We start from the raw sequence: 19,209 nt of genomic DNA, 5'->3' as shown, positions 1-19,209 counted from the left end.
AAAGAGAGAGGAGGAGGGAGGAAAGAAAAAGGAGGATAATCAGGACCTAAAACCTAGCCACAAGGACTTCCAATTAGCACACACGGCAGAAGCATGCATGTTTGAATGTCGGACAAGATATATCATATTTTTAGTTTTTGGTGTCGGTAACACAAAATAAGCATTGTGTACGATATTTTTTACTATCAATATGTTGATCTAAAGATCAGGTTGTTCATCTCATTAGTTGACTAGGATATCCCAAGTTTCGAACTAGCACCCCAACGATCCTATTGCTAATCGATCATTATTTTTGGTATCATCAAACTTATCCTCTACTTATCCACCCTTATTAATGATAATTGGCGTTTTCTTTGCAATGAAGTTGTAACTTTTTTCCTTCCATTGCAACACACGGGCATGTGTGCTAGTTATAGCTAAAGTGTATGCTGAAATATGTTGATGCTCCATTAAGTATGCAAACATGACATTAGTTAGTGATGCTTACGTTCAAATAAGTGCTTGTTTGCTGCAACAAAAGAAAACACCGTATCATGAACGGGGCAGAAGAGATCAATGGAATTGGTCCTATGGTGGCTTAGCGCGACGACTTTCCGACTGTCTATTACAACAAGTTTTGCCCGGCTCCGGCGAGGGAGAGGCGATGACAGCGGCGCGCCTTCGGCTCGCTTCAGTGCTTTTAGACGTCCCTAGATGGTCTATGGATCTGGATGTAATTTTTACTATTTGTAGTTTTCGTTCTACTAACATAATTGGAGATGAATAGATTGAAAATTTCTCTCAAAACAAAATGGAAGTCCATGTCGTAGGCCCCACAAACGCCATGGATAACATGTGTTTTCATGGCTCAGAAAAGGTGACAGGGACTTGAAGAAATCCCATCCCCTTCCCCTCCCCCTTGGGCTGCAGCTCCCTCGGTGTTTGAGCACGGCGACGAGCGTGATGGAATCGTTTCTTCCACGGGAGGCGCTGTACGCGGTGGTGGTCGCGGCCATGGCGTGGTGCGCCATGTGGGCGCTGGAGTGGGCGTGGTGGAGGCCCCGGCGGCTGGGCCGGGCGCTGCGGTCGCAGGGCCTCCGCGGCACGGCGTACCGCCCCGTGGCCGGCGACTCGCCGCGGATGCAGCGGCTGAACAGGGAGGCCAGGTCCCAGGCCATGCCGCTGGGCTGCCACGACGTGGTGCCGCGGGCGATGCCGCTCTTCCACCGGGCCATGCAGGAGCACGGTACGTATACGTAGCCTAGCCTACCTGCTCTCTCTGCTGCTCCGTCCATCCTGCTTATTTCCTTCTCTATGCCTTTCTGCATCGGTTCATTACTTTTGAAAACATGCTCTCTTTCTTTGAGAAAACTATGTAGTATATTTTTTTCCCATACTTCTCTTATAAAGAATGTAATGGAACTACTGATTTAGTGTCATATTTTTTCTATGTAGTTGTACAAACTTGATCAAAAGTAGTTTCAATTATGACGAGCCTAGAACTAAAATTGATTTAGAATGGATGGAGTATCATATTGAAACAATCAGGGGCCCAAGAAGGCATCCAATCCAAGGATATAAATATTTCTAGGAAGAGTATATATTAACGGGAAAAAAAGAGACAAGATAATTCCATGCTGCATGATTGCATTCCAAGGCCTTGTTCCTATTGCCTACTCTACTCAATAGTCAAGGAAAGCTACCCACATTACACTAATGTGATGATGACGCAACTCTAGACTTTAGATCCCACCCTTCTTATTTTAGTGGGTGCATATTTAGCATGTGTCGGATAATGTGATGACGACACAACTCTAGACTTTAGATCCAACCCTTCATATTTAGCATGTGTCGATTCCTACCGGGTTCCGGTCGAGCATGCGTCAGCTTTGGGTACCAGCCGTTCATTTACCATGCATGGAAAACAAATCTAACAATTATATATACTAAAAGCCCAATACAGGTTCTCCTCAAGGTACTACACTAATCCACATCACTAAATTATATCGACCGTCGGATCTTTAAATTCTGGCTAGGATTTAGCCAGAGATAAGGAATCATTACTGATCTTGTAATCTTTGTCAAATATTAGCAAAATGTGTAGTCATGTCAAAGAAAATAATCCTTATTCTGTTTATCAGTGGATCACAAACGATGTGTCTTTATAGATGTACCTAAACAAATTCAGAAGAAAAATGTAAATGTCAATGGTATTATTTCTTTTAAGACTTTTCCTTTGTAATTTGTAAAGGTGGTAGAGAAGAAGTCATTGCCCGTGCATATGCCAGTAAAAGCGATAGATATTATGCCAGTCCCGTGCATATGCCATTGCCATAGTGGTTGCGCGGGTCATTGTGGCCGTTAATGTTCTAGCAACATCGATCTCTGCAAACTAAACAAACAGACTATCTACGTGTATTCCTAGCTAGTTAACATATACTCCACTTAGATAAATAGATTAACTAAAAATGAAAACGAAAAAACTAAAAAGAAACACTACTAACAAGAAGCTTGCTCATGCATGATTGTTTGACAGGTAAGATGTCAATCACTTGGTTTGGACCTGTACCCAGAGTGACCATTACCAAGCCTGAACTGGTGCGAGAGGTTCTGTCCAACAAGTTCGGCCACTTTGAGAAGCTCAAGTTTGGCCGGCTCCAGAGGATGCTGCACAACGGCGTGGGTAGCCACGAGGGCGAGAAATGGGCCAGGCACAGGAGGATCATCAACCCTGCCTTCCATCTGGAGAAGCTCAAGGTGATACTATATACCTACTATTTCTATTGTCACATTGACATAGGCCAGGGAGTGACAAAAGAAACTGGTTGTTGTTGGATCAATTTTCAGCGCATGTTGCCGGCTTTCGCAGCATGTTGCACGGAGCTGGTGCAAAGATGGGAAGGCCTAGTTGCAGTTGCGGGCGATGCGCCGTGCGAGATAGATATTTGGCCTGACATGCAGAACCTGACAGGGGATGTCATCTCTCGCGCTGCATTTGGCAGCAGCTACCTGGAGGGCCGGAGGGTCTTCCAGCTTCAGGGGGAGCAGCTTGAGCTCGTCCTGCTCGCCATGAGCAAGATGCACATCCCTGGTTATTTCTTCTTGCCAACAAAAGCCAACCGAAGGATGAAGCAGATCGCCGCCGAGATCGAGAGGGTGCTCAAGGGCATCGTCGCCAAGAGAGAGAACGCCATGAGAGCCGGCGAGGCCACGAGCGACGACCTTCTCGGGCTGCTGCTGGAGTCCAACATGGCGCACTGCGGACGTGATTCGAAGGGCGCCGGCATGGGCATCACGACCGACGACGTGATCGGAGAATGCAAGCTGTTCTACTTCGCCGGCGCGGAGACCACGTCAGTGCTGCTCACATGGACCATGATCCTGCTCTGCATGCACCCGGAGTGGCAGGACCGCGCCAGGGAGGAGGTCCTGCATGTCTTCGGTGCCGCTGCCACACCGGATCACGACGGGCTAAGCCGCCTGAGGGTGGTGACCATGGTGCTGTACGAGGTGCTGCGGCTGTACACGCCGGTGACGGCCATCCACCGCGAGACGTACAAACCCATGGAGCTCGGCGGCGTGAGGTACCCGGCGGGCGTGGTGCTCATGCTGCCGCTGCTCTGCGTCCACCACGACAAGGAGGTGTGGGGCGCCGACGCCGACGAGTTCAGGCCGGAGAGGTTCTCCGGGGGGATCTCCAATGCATCCATGGCGGGCTCGCCGGCGTTCTTCCCCTTTGGGTGGGGCCCGCGGGTGTGCATCGGCCAGAACTTCGCGCTGCTCGAGGCCAAGATGGGGCTCGCCGTCATCCTGCGCCGCGTCTCCTTCCAGCTCTCGCCGGCCTACACGCACGCGCCGTTCCCCGTCGGCCTGCTGCAGCCGCAGCATGGCGCGCAACTCAGGCTCAAGACCCTAATTCAGTGAGCATGTATCACAACACTCAACAAGGCATGCATACATAGTTGTGTATTGACTTTCTATGCAAATTGTTTGTATCATGTGGAAGCTCAAAATACCTCTAAGAGTGAAGATTTTTCTCTGGTTTCTTAATAGAGGGGTCATATTAACTAGGGATAATTCGGCACGGCGCAACTGGCAAGGAAGCAAAAAATGTGTCTTCTGTCAGCACGACGAGTCTATTAAACACTTATTTTTTGAGTGCAAGTTTGCTCGGTCTGTGTGGGTTGTTGTTCAAATAGCTTCAAATCTTTACCCACCACGTAGTGCACGGAATATATTCGGCAATTGGTTGAGGGGTATTCAAAAACAATTTTCTGCACACATTCTAGTGGGGGCAGCTGCCTTATGTTGGGCACTGTGGCTTACCAGGAATGATGTAGTGTTTAATAATAAAAGTGTTTCATCTCCTATGCAGGTTATCCATGCATGCCCGCGATGGCTCCGTACTTGGTCTATCTTGCAGAGGCCGGAGGACAGGGACCTTTTCATGATGGTGTCTACACGGCTGGAGCGTACGGCCAGGGAGGTTTTTTACCCCCATGGATGGTGGTGTGATCTTCGGATAGGATCTGCCACGTCCTAGACTGGCTTATGTTTTTTTCCTTAGCTACTTTTTTGCTTTTTCGGACTTGTGGACTTGTTGGCTGTGTGCATTTGGTTATGCAGAGGCCGGGCTTTCTTACGATGCGATTGTATCACCTCGATATTTCAATTTAATGAAATGCCCTTTATCAAAAAAAAATATAACAACACTAGTTTCTCTAGTAGTGCTTGCTCAATAAAAGCATCACAGGTGGTTCTTCTACAGCTAGGGTGCCATTTTGCTCACCTTGATGGGAGTCGATGCAATCTAACTAGTACTACTGTTATTGTTCAATGTGTTAGAGATATATATTTGATTGTTAGAGATTGCACTGTATTAGATGGAAAATATTTGCATAGTATCTCTAGGAGGCTCTTCTCGCTCATATGTTACCCTCCCCAAGCTACATATATCCTAAACCTAGCTCGAACACGGCTTCCGCGCCGTTGTGCCCCAGATACGTTGATTTCCATGATCTCCATCAGGGACTGCACATCCAGCGGCTAGGGTTTCGTCCGTCGATCACCTTGATGAGCTGCCCAAGAGAGTCTTTTTCGATCTTTAATCGGTTTTTTCTCTCCAACGGTTGCTCAACCGGCGTCTTCTTTTTTGGTTCTCCGATCATAGAACGGATTGCGTCACCCATCGCCCCTTTACGCACCTCTACTCCAACATTAGCGTAAACTGACCGATCATTTCCACGACCGTGCGGCGAGGCGTGTGGCTCTCTAGGGGGGCGGGGGGGCACCCTCCAGTGCCACCTCCCCGTTGCTTTGTCTACCCGCCGATCTACGCCGATAATCATCATCGACTTCTTCGATCGGGACGCCTCCATCTGGACCGGCCTCATCACGCTACTAAGGCTTCTGCCTGGCGGCGTGTCTCTTGCATTGGCATGAAATCCCGCTTGTGTCTGCGCTGACATGTCGACCCCGTCATGACGCTGTAGTCGACTACCCCACCCTTGTCATGTGATACATAGGGGTAATTATATATATTTTTTCTATTGAAAATTGTGAACCCCATAGTTACTCTTGCAAAAAAAAGGCTTCAGAGAGCTTTGGCACCACACCCTAGGATCTTCAACCTTTTAGTTTTGTTTGATGTTTTTACTATTTTCGTTATGTTTTTTTATTATTTTTATTTATGGACAAATTCGTCAACATTTTCTTCAAAGCATATGTACATATTTTCTTTCTTCTGCTTTTTTTTTGCTCGAAATATGTACATATATTTACACAATATGAACAATTTTTTTTAAAATCCACAAAACTTCAAACAAATGAACTTCTGTTATTACATGAATATATATTGTTGTACTCCCTCCGTTCCAAATAACTTTTTTACTCCCTCCATTTCAGATTACTTGAAGTTCTAGCTTTGTCCCAAGTCAAACTTATTTAATTTGTCGTACTTATTATAGACAAATATATTAACACCTACTAGAAAAAGTCGAAAAGTTGACGTTTCCGACAGCGACGTGGTCTCCAAAACGCAAACTTGCCACTCGTTTCTTTGTTATAAGTATTGATAAATAAACCTAATAAGATTGCAATAGCTACGAGATCCGCGATAAATATACACAGTTCATTGCAAGTACAAAATATATAAATATACTAAACTAAACTGGTGACCCGGCCGTGTGTAATACAAGATCTTATCTATGACTAGTGGAAGAGAATGTCATGAATAATCACGTTCACGTGTGATCGAGATGGAGATGCATATGCATATGCATGAATTGACCAATACTCGTTGTCGCTGACTGGTCGACTATAGGTGGCCTAACAATTGACAGAGCAAGTGTTGGAAGAAAGAAACGGTCAAATTATTAGCCAGATGATGATGAATATGACTCATGACTGACCTGAAAGTGACGCCGATCGATTTTCGCTTTCTGCACGGCTGCCATGGGTTACACATGACATGAGATGAGGTCAAGGTCCCCTTTCAATGGTCTATGCTTCTAGAATAATCTGGTGCGGTGTTAGCACGCCATATTGGAGGAACATGAGATGCCATCAAAATGGTACACTTATTTTTTAAAACTTTTACCGCTAATATTGGTTGTAGATTCACCTATTTTGCTCCGTAAATAGCCACTTGTTGAAATCCCTAGAAAGATAAATATTTAGAAACGGAGGGAGTAGCGTGATCAGAAATTACAAATTAAAAACAATGCTGTTGCTATCGTAATAAGGATTAGGTATCCCTACCCTAAGATCCGTATGTAAATCTCACAATCCAAAGAGGCCCTAGGAGTTCAAAGTTGAGAGAGCATCTAAAAGTTTTTTCGTTTTGTGTGTGTGTTTTTCTTAAAAAAACTAAAAGGTTTTTTTTTTTGAAGTGGAGAGAATTTTAGGATTGGAGCGTGCTGCAAAGCCACACTGGACAGAAAATACAAGAGGAGTGTGGCCCATTGGGCTTTGGGTGGGTCTGCAGCAGACCAAGACAAGCAAACTAAGTGGGCTGCGCGGTCTCTTTCTCTCACAGACAGACAGACAGAGACCCACCATGACTCCCGACCAAGCTGCTATCGCCTCCTCCCTACCCTACCTCGCCGCCGCCGCCGGCACCTCCACCTCCGCCTCGCTCCGGCGACCCCGCTCCCGCCCCTGCTGCTCCTTCCCTCTCCGCCGCCCTCCGCCCATATACCTCACCTGCGCCGCCTTCCCTTACACCCCTCCTCCGTGCGCCCCCGCCGGCGATGGTACGTTCCTCTGCTCCTCCCTCTTCATGCCTATTATCCACCTATACAGGGTTGCTTGCTGCTATGCTAACTGTGCAGTGGATTTTACTGCTCTCTTTATCAATTCAGCTGTGCTGTATATCCCCTCGCCAAATGATAATGCTTTCTTCAGTTTGATAATCTCCAACATCAGCAGACCGATTTCCTATAACTGTGTCACTAGTTACATACTTTGATTTCCTGCAACCATTAGCTATAACTGTGCCCTGAAATTCGGATGTCTGCTTGTTCAAATTTTAGTGGGTTATATCTGGTTATGGCAGCCAGGCAGCTGCCCCTTTTGTCCCCTCTCAAAACAGCAAAAAGGCTAAAACTTTGTCTCTAAATTGACCCAATCCCACCTAACCCCTGTTCAGAACCAAGTCTGCGACGCTTGGCTCCTGCATATCAGCTTGTTAGGCGCGCACGCAAGTCGGTTGGCAGTAGTGTAGCCTATAACGCAAACCATGGCTTACTAACGTCTGTCTGGTCATATGTGTGCAGCATGCAATGTTTGTGTCCCTCTTGAGCTGCTTTTGAAAAATTACAACACCTTTTACGGAACGGTAACTAACATTCCTGCCGTTTTTCCTCATCTCAGGACAACACATGTTCCGTGGACCTCCCCAGCCACGATGCTCCAACGTGGAAGCAGTCGGCGACGTGGCAGCAGCCGTGCCCGACGATTATACAGAGAACACGCCATCAAGCAGTGGGTATGCGAACGGTCATATGGCCACCGCTTCATCGCAGGAAGATCACCCTGGAGAAAGCACGGGCAAGGAGAACCACAAGGCTACTACAGCCAACATCAACCAAAAAATGGTCAAGATATCTGACAAGCTGATCGGCGTGTTCATGGTCGACAAGCCCACGCCGACGGATTGGAGGAAATTGCTCGCGTTCAGCAGGGAGTGGGACAACATAAGGCCGCACTTCTTCAAGCGCTGCCAGGAGAGAGCGGACGCGGAAACAAATCCTGAGATGAAGCACGGCCTTCTCAGGCTGGCTAGAAAACTGAAAGAGGTGGTGTGGGCTTTCTTATCTACAGGACGCACATGACGATTCAGTTTATGATTTAACTTGGCACTTGCTAATGTAGTGGTATGTCTTAATTTAGTTTTTCCTCCCTACTATGCTTTTCAGGTAGACGAGGACGTACAAAGGCATAACGAACTATTTGAATTAGTGAAGTCCACGCCATCTGGCAAAATTGGTGATGTTGTTGCTAAGCGACGTAAAGATTTCACAGTGGAGTTCTTCAACCACCTGTATTATGTCGCAGAGTCGTATAAGGATGACCCTGCTAAGCAAAAGGGTGAGACACTTGAGAATTTGATCATCTTTTTTCTGCAAATTTGATGGCTTATTCCTCTTTCATGTCTTAATGACTGTACATATGCCTTTTTGTTTTTTTGCCTTTGATGGTTTATTCCCCTCCTGATGTCATGTAACAGAGAAACGTAAAGTGTCGGTTAGGACAGTCGTTTGCTACCTTGCTGAGTCCTTATTACAGGTCATTATGTCCCTGGTTCATCATTTTTCTCGTTCATTGGTTTGCTTGCAGAGTTGGCGACACTTGGAAATGATTGTGTGGATGCTCTACAAGCTCATGATGACATGTCTGGCAGTCTTCAAGCGTTGAATGTTGCGGAACTAAAGCTAAAGGACATACTCAATTCCCCTTCAGTGGACGCTGCATGCCGAAAGATCGATGACTTGGCCGAGAAGAAGGAACTAGACTCCGCGTTGGTGCTGATGCTTTCAAAAGCCTGGTCAGCTGCAAAGGGCACCGACATCACAAAATCGGACGTAAGGATCTAGCGCTGCAAATACTTTCATGCTTCTTTCCCATCTTTGTCTCATTTACAGATTCGTAAGTTTAAGCGGATCTACCAACGTTGTGCAGGCAAAAGACATAATGTTCCATCTATACATGACTGCTGTGGCCAATCTCCAGAGACAGATGCCAAAGGACATCAGGATACTGAAGCATCTTATAATGATTGAGGATCCAGCAGAACGTCTGAGTGCGTTGAATGACGCTTTTACTCCTGGTCCTGAACTTCAGGGCGAGAATGTCGATACATTATTCACGTAAGTATTGTTAGTATTCCACAAAAGAGATTCTCTTCTGTAATCTCCAGGCCGATTTGACATAACCTGGTGGATTGCAGGAGTCCTGAGGTGTTGCACACTTGGGCAAGCGCCATAATTGATGCATATTACAGCAGCAGGGAGGGCACTCTCCTTGGGCAGGCAAGGGACTTGATGAACCCTAAAATTATAAAGAGGGTTGAAGAGCTTGTGAAGACGATCAAGGATCAATACCTCTGACTCTGAATCTCGGTCGCCAGAAAGATGGTGGTCTCACCCTCCTAGTGATTGCGCTACAAGTATTATCATCTGAACAACGGGATGGCCTTGCATGCCCTGCTTGCTGCGCAGCGGTAGCGGAGTTGCAGTCAATGGCTGCTGGGAATGAAGAATGCAATACTTCACACGGATTAAATCCGGACTGTACGGTGCATAAGTGATTGTAGACTGTGATGTATGGATGTAGGTTTCACTTAGATTGTATGCCTTACTCCCTCAAACCTCCCCATAGATAATTAGATAGTGTATGCACTGGTCAGACAGAAATATGAAGAGGACACTGAGAGAATAGCATTTTATTGTGATCACGATAGACATAAAAGATCTAATATTTTTCTGCAGAATTTCTGCACAAACTTGAACTGTCACTGGTCAGTGACATGAAAGTGAATTTGAAGGTGATTTCGTGTATCGCTGCTAGTTATCAACAGTATATCAGTTGCGTTACGGTGAAGCTTAAGTTCTGAAATCTGCCTGAAAATCATGGCAGGTGAGAGAAACCACATCTTAATTATGTACCTTTTGGAAAAAAAAATCATATGTTGGTTATATGTTAGCTGCTGATACAGGTAAAGAACTGTACCATAGTAGCTGATGTTGCATGAAAAATATTTCAGCTTTAGAGGTCATAAAGAATTATTTTAAGGGTTTCTTGGTCTTAGAATGTATCCTCCCCAGACTTCTATGTGTCTAGAAGATGAATGAATCATGTTAGGGTTAGCGAAACATCGCCGTCGTGTTGACCATGCATATCGTACAATACATATGCTGATAATATATTGGAAGAAAGCAAGACTATATTGTCAGTCAAACAGAATTCAACAAATCATCAATCAGTATCCTTTTTCTTTTCTCCCTTGGATGTGGCCTCAACATCATTGTCAAGCCAACAACACAAAAAGAAAGACTATTAATAAATAAAAAGACTACACAAGTTCAAACATTGTGTTCTTTCGGTTAGGCAACAGCAACAAGAGCAGGCAGCCTAACAAGTTAGTCAACAACCACAACAACAGCTAGCTTAATAATTTGTCAAACAAGAGTACATCTTCCTCATGTGATCTACACAGGAGCAATCATCGTAACAAGGCAAGAATTACACCAGACTTTTTCGATGGTCGATACAGCCCGGCCGAATCAGTGGGTCGAGAAGAATAGCTACGCACACATGGAGCACAGAAACAAAGACGATCACAAGATCCTGGAGTTTGAGGAGGTTGCCTCGGCGTCGGCCCTACTGCGACTGATCCAACTATATTGGCTGAAGGCAGAACTGTCATCCTGATTGCCCTGCACCATCTGCTGGAACATCCTGATATCCGCCGTGTTTGCCACGTTGAAGAGCTCGCTTTGCCCTGGCTGGACACCGTTCGTTAGGTCAATATCCGCTAAGCTATCGAGGACCCGCACCACCTGAAAGGAGAGCGAGATAAATGACAAGCTGTTAATCCTCTGACCAAATAAAATAAAATAAAATAAAATAAAATGGTGTAAATTTCCTTCTACAGAAGATTAGGAAGTAAAGTCGGCATACAATTTTGTCTGTGTGTGCATTGGATGTGGTGCAAGATTCACCACAAGGCCTCAGAAGTTAAGATGTCGATGTTTCGCTAACGAGGACAGTTTATTCTGATAGCACCGGGATTTGACAAGGACAAGACTACCTAAATGAACCTTGTTTATCAAACGGTGGTTGGTACCTCCAACCCAAGCATGCATCTCATTTGATTGGCTCTAGGAATGTCCACATGATATAGTAATGTAAGGTGGTCAGATAGACAATGGCCATGCGTACCTGGCTCATTCTGGGCCTCTTTGATGACGAGTGTCGAATGCAGGCTGCTGCAGATTCAATCATACGGAACATTTCTACCTCATTGAAATTCTTCTCAAGCCTGGGGTCGACTAACCCTTCCAGCTTTCCTGTCTCAAGAGCTCGACTAAGCAATGGTCTAGCCTGCAAATAATGTCAGTTTGCAAAGGTTTTTTTTAAACAAGAACAGACCAACTAAATGAAGGAACATGTGGGAGAAACTGCATGTTCATCTGATGAAACAAGTCTGTACTGCATGACTATCCTAGTGAACAAAAAACAAACTACCCATCTAAATTGAAAAAATTCAACTTATAACCTCTACAATGATTATCCTAGAGAACAAATTAGGAGACCTTCAATATGATACGCACATGCAATCAAGCATCGGCTACATATGCTCGATGATCCCTAAGTGAAAACAAATTTAGGCAATAAGTTGAGTGCTATAACTCACCCACTCAACAAGGCTCTCATCACCCAATGGTCTGGATGAATCAACAGGCTTTCGACCAGTCATAAGCTCTAAGAGTACAACACCAAAAGAGAACACATCAGATTTCTCAGTCAGTTTGCCACTCGATGCATACTCTGGAGCCATGTATCTGCAAGAAAGAACGAAAAAGGGAACATTATTAGTCATCAATTCTATATGATCACAGTAGGCGCTTCTGAATTCTGCAGTACTTTGCTCACCCAAATGTCCCCATAACACGGGTAGTTACATGTGTTACAGCATCCAGAGCCAATCTTGCAAGACCAAAATCAGCCACCTAGAATTCATGGTTATCATCTAATCAGTAAATGAACTATACCATGAGATATTCTCAGACACATTTAGGGAATGCAGTTACCAGTGCGTCAAAGTTATTATCCAATAAAATGTTTGAGGATTTTATGTCTCGGTGGATTATCCTTGGATGGCCTACAAAGGGGCAAAGAAGGCAGACGTGTCAATACAAAACCGGAATAATAAATGGGAAAGATGATGAAAAGTTAAGAATTGAGCATTACAATCTTCGTGTAGGTATGCTATTCCACGAGCAGCGCCGGCGGCGATTTTAACCCTAGCCGACCACTCTAAAACAGGCCTTCCCTGTCCTGCGGTTGGATGCAATTCAGAACCACCTCAGTTTGTACAACCAGAATATATATATGAAAATGGTCTTTGCACAAACATAGCAAAATGTTAAAAAAAAGCGTACCGTGAAGGTGATAATGCAGGGTGTCATTGGACACGAAATCGTAGACGAGCAGCCTCTGGCTATTGGCAATGCAGTACCCCACGAGAGACACCAAATGCCGGTGATGCACGCGGCTAATGATCTCCACCTCAGCCTGGAACTCGCGTTCGCCTTGCCCGCTGCCGTCCCTCAGCTGCTTGACAGCCACGTCTTTCCCTTCGGGCAGCCGGCCCTTGTACACAGACCCGAACCCTCCCTCGCCGAGCAAATTGCGCGGCGAGAAACCGTCGGTGATCTGGTACATTTCCTGGTAAGTGAAGAAGCGCGAGTTGCCGACGCTCATGTCGGACACGCACGCTTTCAGCCTCGGGCTGCCGGCGCTGTAGTTGGTGTGGACGGAGGGGTCGGCCGACGACGACATTGCCGCGTTCGCCGAGCCGCCGCCCGAAGGAACTGCGGAAAATGTACTTAGGTATAAGACTGACTGAATGAATATCTGAATTAGCGAGTGTGCACTGAATTTCACATTCAGCACCAGGTTGAACTGCTAGTTACCTGACGGTGGTAGCTCTGAAGAGTAAGGCGGCGACCGGAAGCCGGCGCGGTAGTCGTCCCGCCCCCTCCGGCGCTTCTTGGTGTAGAGAACGGCGGCGGCTATGAGGGTGACCACGAGGAAGGCGAGCACGGCGCCGACGGCGATGACGACGCCGTTGCTGGCCCCCCCGTTGCTGCTGCCCGGCGAGGGGGAGGCCTTGCGGCCCCGCTCGCCGGCGGACTGCGTGGAGGACTTGTTGGGGCTCCTGCCGTGCTGGTTGGCCGGGTCGACGGCGGTGGCCGGCGTCGGCAGCTGCGGGTGGTGGCCGGCCGCGGGAGGCGGCGATGGCTTGGCGTGCGGCGCGGCGTGGGCGGGGGGCGAGGCCGCCGGGGACTGGGAGGTCGGCGCGGTTCTTGGAGCTGGAGCGGGCGGCGTGGGTCTTGGCGCAGGAGCCGTCGGCGGCGGTGCTGCGGCGGGGGAGCGCTTGGGGGGCGGAGCAGGTGGGCTTGTGGTGGTTGGAGGCGGCGTGGAAGTGGAAGGCGCGGGCTTTGGAGTGGGGAGTGCGGCGGGCGGCGTCGGTGGCGGCGAGGCGGGCGGTGGGGAGGCGGCGAGCTTTGGAGGCGGGGCGGACGGCGGGGAGGATGGCGGTGGGGAGGTGGTGGCGGAGGTGGATGGCGCGGCGGTGTCTGCTGCGGGAGTGGCATTGGGGCGCCTGGAGGAGGCCGGCGCGGGCGCGGAGGCGGAGGCGAGGGCCCGGGAGCGCGCGGAAGGGGCCGGCGCCTTGGCCGCCATGGGTTGCGTAGAGCAGAGCTCTCCTTGTGTCTGTCTATCTATCTAGGTCGGGGGGATTGGACAGGCTGGACTGGAGGCATGGCGGCTCGCCGGAAGGAAGGAAGGTAGGTTGCAAATCGGAGCTGAGGAAGGAGGGATTCCTCTTGTCCGGTGAGCTGTGCTCTGAGGTGGGGATAGATCCGGCAGGCAGCATCCAATCCAGTCAGTGCGTCATGGAATGGAATCAGAGGGAGCAAATGAAAGGATAGGGATGGAATCAGGGAGGGAGAGGAAGATGAATCCAATCCTCTTCTTTTGCTGCTGCTGCTGCTTTATTATTTACAGACACACTCCTTTCTTTCCCCTGCCTACGCTACGCTACGCTATGCATTGAGGGTAAGCTAAAGAGAAATTAGGTAAAGTGAGGTGAGCTACGACTAGATTTCAGACAGTGTGCACTCAGAATGGATGGATGGATGCTGATGATGAATGATTATTTTGGTGCTCACTCTCTCTCTCTCTGTTTTGTGTCGGCACAAGAAAGAAAGAAAGAAAGAAGCAAGTGAAGAAAACAGAATGAAGGAGGAGGAGCGTGCGTGTGCGTCTAGGCAAGGCAAGCGGAAGCATAACCCACCCAATGGTAGCTCCCTTCCCTTTCCCCTCCCACCTTACTGCTTTCATACTCCTTTTTTTGTTTCCTTTTTCTTCTTTTACATTTAATTAACAAACAAACAAACACACACACCGGTCAACTGCTCAAATTATCAATCCCACATATATATAATCAAGGGCTTTTTCACTCCAAAGTAAGTAAACATGCCTTTTACAAACGCTTTGCTAAAAGGGTAAAGCAGCCACTATTGGATTTCACTAAATACAAAATAAAATAAATAAATTAGGAAAGGGAACCGCAAGAATAATCCGCTCACTCGCTTCCTTCTCTTTCCCCTCCCACCTTCCTGCTTTCATACTCCTTTCTTCTTTTGAAAAATTCTGAATTCATAAATTTTGGTTCAAAAAAAATTCTGAAAAAAATTACATATGTATGCAAGGATGTAAAGTGTATGTGTGAAAAATTTCAGGATGAAATACCTTGAATTCCAAGCTGCACAAAAAAACAAAATCATGGACTTTAAAGATGAATAGTACATATTCTAAAAAGCCCCAGAATTGTCTTTTTTTTGTAGCTCATATTTTATTGTATTTCGACCTAAAAATTTGCACACACGTATATTATGTATCTAGCTATATGTGTATTTATTTTTAGAATTTTTTGAAACTAGAAAGTTTGAATTTTAAAGTTTTCAAATAAAGGCCTCCATGGAGCTCGGTCTCCATTTGGCATTTTCGTAGTTATTAGAGCATCTCTAGCAGATCCCGCATAAGGCCGGCGAACTACACTTTTCCAGCCGTTATACGGGACGACCGAAATAATCGGCCCGGGCAGATACCCAAAAAAGGTCCCGGCCCATGAAAAGCCCCCCAATCCGGTATATATGCCGGCTTCCGGCCGATTTAGGGTATCCGCCCTCCATTTCCTCTAGCCCTCTCCGCCGCATTTCGTGTACTTCGCGAGAATTCATGGAGGGAAGCCGCTGCCCGCCGAGGTCATCTCCAGCGACGACAATGACGAGGGCGACGACTCTGACTCCGATATCTTCCAGTAATTGAGTAGATTTTAGAGTGGATAGTGAGAATGAATCAACTCATCATCTGGTAATCTGGAAACAAAAAGGTGGAATATTTATTTATTTTGGTGGATGGATGGATGCTGCTGATGATAGACAAGAAAGAGAGAAGGAGGAGGCGTGTGCGTAGGCAAGGCAACGGAAGTGGAACAAGAAGAAGAAAATGACGACTTCTTTCTACAACACAAATGGAAGAATAAACACATCCTTCGCTTTCCCCTTCCACACCTTACTGCTTTCATACTCCTTTTTCTTGTTTCCTTTTTCTTCTTTTATTTATACTAATACTAATATAGTTAACAAACAAACACACACCGCTCAACTGCTGACATTATATCAATCATATATAATCAAGACTATTGTCACTCCAAAGTAAGTAAACAAATGCCTTTTTCATTAGTGTGCTACTATGCTAAAAGGGTAAAAAGGCACGCCCCCTATCATGCCATAGGGGCGTGCCTCGCCGAAAAACTCTAAACAACATGACATCGCAAGGCATGGATGCGAAACCCAGCACCCAATCCGCAACAAACGCAACCCAAACTTGACTACGATGACGACAACATCAACGAAGCACAAGCGTCGCGGAGACACTGCAAGAATAAACCGCTTGCATGAGCGTGTGGAAAAGGGAACCGCAAGAATAAACCGCTCGGTCGCTTTCCCTTCCCACCTTCCTGCTCTCATACTTCTTTCTTCTTCTTTTTTCTTTTCTTTTATTCTTTTGATTAACAAACACCAGTCAACTGCTGGAATTTTTAAGAGTTCTCCATTTCCAAAAAAAGTAAGTAACCCTGCCTTTTCTTGTGCTTTGCTAAAAGGGCCATTTTCTTGGGTTCAAGACAAAAACAACCAGCCTGCTCATCCCAAGTAATCAATCATGCCTTTTCTATGTGTGCTTTGCTAGCAATTAAAAGGCAAACGAGCCATATTCTTTCCGTTAACAATGAAAAAAGATGAGTACCGTCACAAACGCAACCCGTACTCGACCACCGTGGCAACGATGAAAACAACATCGACCGAAGCACAAGCGTCATGGATTTACTTAGGATTCATAGTTTTTTTCTTTCAAAAAACTAACATTTGCAGGTTGGCATGCGCAACAAATCTAGTCTACTTAAGATATCATAGGTATAAGTACCTTAAAATCATCACATGTAGGCTACACGAACACAAATATGGTCAGGCAAAATGAAATTATATTTTCATCATTACTATTTTGGATTAACAGAAAATTGTAGTTATATGTGCATATATTACCGTCGTTTCTTTCTTTTTCTGTCCAAAAAATCGCCTAAATGGAGGGCTCGCCGTAGCTCAGTAAACAAAAGCTATATTATTAGTTACTAGAGCATCTCTAGCAAATCCCGCATAAGGCCGGCGAACTACGCTTTTCCGGTTATACGGGACGACCCAAATAATAGGCCCGAGCAGATACCCGAAAAAAGTACCGGCCCATAAAAAGTTTATTGGAGGCTCGTAAACCGCCCCCAATCTGGTATATATGCCGGCTTCCAGTCGATTTAGGGTATCCGCCCTCCATTTCCTCTAGCCCTCTCCGCCGCATTTCGTGTACTCCGGCGAGAAATCGAGCGCGCTCCGGCAGCCTTTTGCGGCCTGTTTTCCGCCGGATCGAAGCTACCATGGCGTCCGCCGGTGCGGGGCGTGGTGGCGGAAGGGGGTTCGGCGACCGCGGTGGCTTCGGGTGCCGCGGTGGAGGTGGCCCGCGCGGCGGCTTCTTCGCCCGCAAGCGCCGAAACAACGACGAGGCCGGCGGCTCTGGCCTCCGCCATCCGGTGTCGAAGAAGAAACGGGAGGCGGTGTGCACTTGCTGCGCCAAGTCCCGCAGCGCCGGATCGAGGTCGCATGGGTGGAAGACCTTCTTGCGCTGCGGCCGGCTCTTCGACCCGGCGCTCCAGCGCCAGTGCGCGGCTGAGCAGGCGTGGTTTGAGGTGAAGACCGTCGCCGACACAGGAGATGCGGCTGCGGCTGCGAGACTGCCGGCGCTCTGGGAGGAGTACAACCTCCAAACCCGGATCTACGGCGACCTCATCAACGACACCCTTTACGGAGGGAAGCCGCTTCTCGCCGAGGTCATCTCCAGCGACGACGACGATGAGGGCGACGACAACGATGAGGACGACGACTCTGACTCTGATGACTCTAACTCGGATGAGTAGAACCCCAGTGAAGTAGACCCCCGCCCACCCCCGGCTCCGGCGACTAGTAGATCCACTATGCTATGTTTCGGTTCCCCTATGCTATGTATAATTATTATGGTTTGCAAAAACTCCCTATGCTATGCGTGGTGAACTATGGTATGTTGGGTTGATGAACTATGGCGAGATGTTTTTAGCACGAAGTACTTTGTTTAAATTTCTGTCATATGCGGGATCGCTATACTCCTTTCTTCTTTTGATTAACAAACACCAGTCGACTGCTGGGATTTTAAAAAGTTTTCCATCCCATAAAAGTAAGTAACCCTGCCTTTTTGTGTGCTTTGTTAAAAGGGTAAATTACCCATTTTTTTGGAGTTGAAGGAAAAAACAACCAGCCTTCTCATTCCAAGTAATCAATCGTGCCTTTTTTTTATGTGTGCTTTGCTAGTAGTAATTAAAAGGCAAAGAAGCCATATTCTTTCGGTGAACAATGAACAAACAATCGGCCCAATTCGTTTCTTTTTATTTTCAGAACCATGTGGAAGATCTAGCTGAATTTGTTAAGAAAGAATGATGCTTCAACACCGCGAAGGCATGACCCATACAACGCCATAGAGGTTGGACTAGACATATAGCACCCTAAAATGACCTAACATCGCAAAAAATATGGTCTGGCAAAATGAAGTTATATGTTTCATTATTACTATTTTGGATTTGCAGAAAATTGTAGTCGTATGTGCATATCTTACCGCCGTTTCTTTCTTCTTCTGTCAAAAAAAGAATGGCCTTAATGGAGGGCTCGCCGTAGCTCAGGAAACAAAAGCTATGTCATAACCACTGTTTTTTTTTTTGGCACTGCACAAAACACCGTGGTACCGCCCACCGCGGCATTATGGGTCACCTTGTTGTCACTTTACATTATCCACACCCAACAAGATAAATCAAGATGATGATGTGGGTGGCCCAATCACAAGCACAACACATTACAATTATTACCAGCTAGCAAGACAGCAGGACAGCACAACATTGCAACCACTGCAACAACAGACAGCCACCATTGCATGCTCCTCTCTTCTTTGACTGTCCCATCATAATGCACAAGAACAAAGACCAGACCACAACACAACATAGTGGTGTGGCTGTCCTGAGGTGGCCCCTGCCTAGTGTCCACCCCACCCCACCCCCCCCCCCCCCCCCTACCCAGCAAAAAGGTGATTGTGCCAACTGCCACCCATCCACACTGCCTGCTAATCCCATCACCACTTAACAAAGACATCAACATTGCACTACAAAATCATAATCTTTATCATCATGATGATGATCAGTTAGCACTCAACATTCAGGCAAGCAAAACATCACTTCACTCACCAAGGCAACAAGCAGCTCATAGATATAGAGGGCTGCTACACGGACAACACACGACAGTTGCCAAC

General features: G+C 46.9%; 3 protein-coding genes across 3 annotated transcripts; 2 read left to right on the top strand and 1 right to left on the bottom strand.

Moving 5' to 3' along the window:
• Positions 1-884: 884 nt before the first annotated feature.
• Positions 885-4,056, top strand: LOC123179756 (cytochrome P450 72A15-like). The gene is made up of 3 exons (XM_044591632.1): positions 885-1,225; positions 2,516-2,736; positions 2,827-4,056. The coding sequence occupies exons 1-3, from the start codon at positions 943-945 to the stop codon at positions 3,901-3,903; spliced, it is 1,581 nt and encodes a 526-aa protein (XP_044447567.1). The 5' UTR covers positions 885-942; the 3' UTR covers positions 3,904-4,056.
• A 2,916-nt stretch (positions 4,057-6,972) lies between these two features.
• LOC123179754 (uncharacterized protein At4g37920) lies at positions 6,973-10,037 on the top strand. The gene is made up of 6 exons (XM_044591630.1): positions 6,973-7,232; positions 7,852-8,276; positions 8,397-8,568; positions 8,818-9,062; positions 9,160-9,347; positions 9,428-10,037. The coding sequence occupies exons 1-6, from the start codon at positions 7,037-7,039 to the stop codon at positions 9,585-9,587; spliced, it is 1,386 nt and encodes a 461-aa protein (XP_044447565.1). The 5' UTR covers positions 6,973-7,036; the 3' UTR covers positions 9,588-10,037.
• A 480-nt stretch (positions 10,038-10,517) lies between these two features.
• LOC123179753 (proline-rich receptor-like protein kinase PERK8) lies at positions 10,518-14,572 on the bottom strand. Its single transcript, XM_044591629.1, has 8 exons — positions 13,179-14,572; positions 12,645-13,076; positions 12,454-12,540; positions 12,294-12,364; positions 12,136-12,212; positions 11,897-12,044; positions 11,422-11,583; positions 10,518-11,039 (listed from the first exon to the last, which is right to left on the bottom strand). The coding sequence occupies exons 1-8, from the start codon at positions 13,948-13,950 to the stop codon at positions 10,818-10,820; spliced, it is 1,971 nt and encodes a 656-aa protein (XP_044447564.1). The 5' UTR covers positions 13,951-14,572; the 3' UTR covers positions 10,518-10,817.
• Positions 14,573-19,209: the final 4,637 nt, after the last annotated feature.

This window comes from Triticum aestivum, chromosome 1D (assembly GCF_018294505.1).
Source record: "Triticum aestivum cultivar Chinese Spring chromosome 1D, IWGSC CS RefSeq v2.1, whole genome shotgun sequence".
NCBI lineage: Eukaryota > Viridiplantae > Streptophyta > Magnoliopsida > Poales > Poaceae > Triticum > Triticum aestivum.
Note: the sequence above shows the minus strand (reverse complement) of the source record. Positions and strands in the feature narration are given on the sequence as shown.

Bases quoted from the DNA above. Each gene is read 5' to 3' on its own strand.
- LOC123179756 (XM_044591632.1), top strand. From the start codon at position 943: ATGGAATCGTTTCTTCCACGGGAGGCGCTGTACGCGGTGGTGGTCGCG. The intron at 1,226-2,515 runs GTACGTATACGT...ATTGTTTGACAG, and splicing joins CCGGGCCATGCAGGAGCACG to GTAAGATGTCAATCACTTGG. The intron at 2,737-2,826 runs GTGATACTATAT...ATCAATTTTCAG, and splicing joins TCCATCTGGAGAAGCTCAAG to CGCATGTTGCCGGCTTTCGC.
- LOC123179754 (XM_044591630.1), top strand. From the start codon at position 7,037: ATGACTCCCGACCAAGCTGCTATCGCCTCCTCCCTACCCTACCTCGCC. The intron at 9,063-9,159 runs GTAAGGATCTAG...AACGTTGTGCAG, and splicing joins CCGACATCACAAAATCGGAC to GCAAAAGACATAATGTTCCA. The intron at 9,348-9,427 runs GTAAGTATTGTT...GGTGGATTGCAG, and splicing joins AATGTCGATACATTATTCAC to GAGTCCTGAGGTGTTGCACA.
- LOC123179753 (XM_044591629.1), bottom strand. From the start codon at position 13,950: ATGGCGGCCAAGGCGCCGGCCCCTTCCGCGCGCTCCCGGGCCCTCGCC. The intron at 12,213-12,293 runs GTAACTGCATTC...CATGAATTCTAG, and splicing joins ATAATAACTTTGACGCACTG to GTGGCTGATTTTGGTCTTGC. The intron at 12,045-12,135 runs GTGAGCAAAGTA...TCTTTCTTGCAG, and splicing joins CGTGTTATGGGGACATTTGG to ATACATGGCTCCAGAGTATG.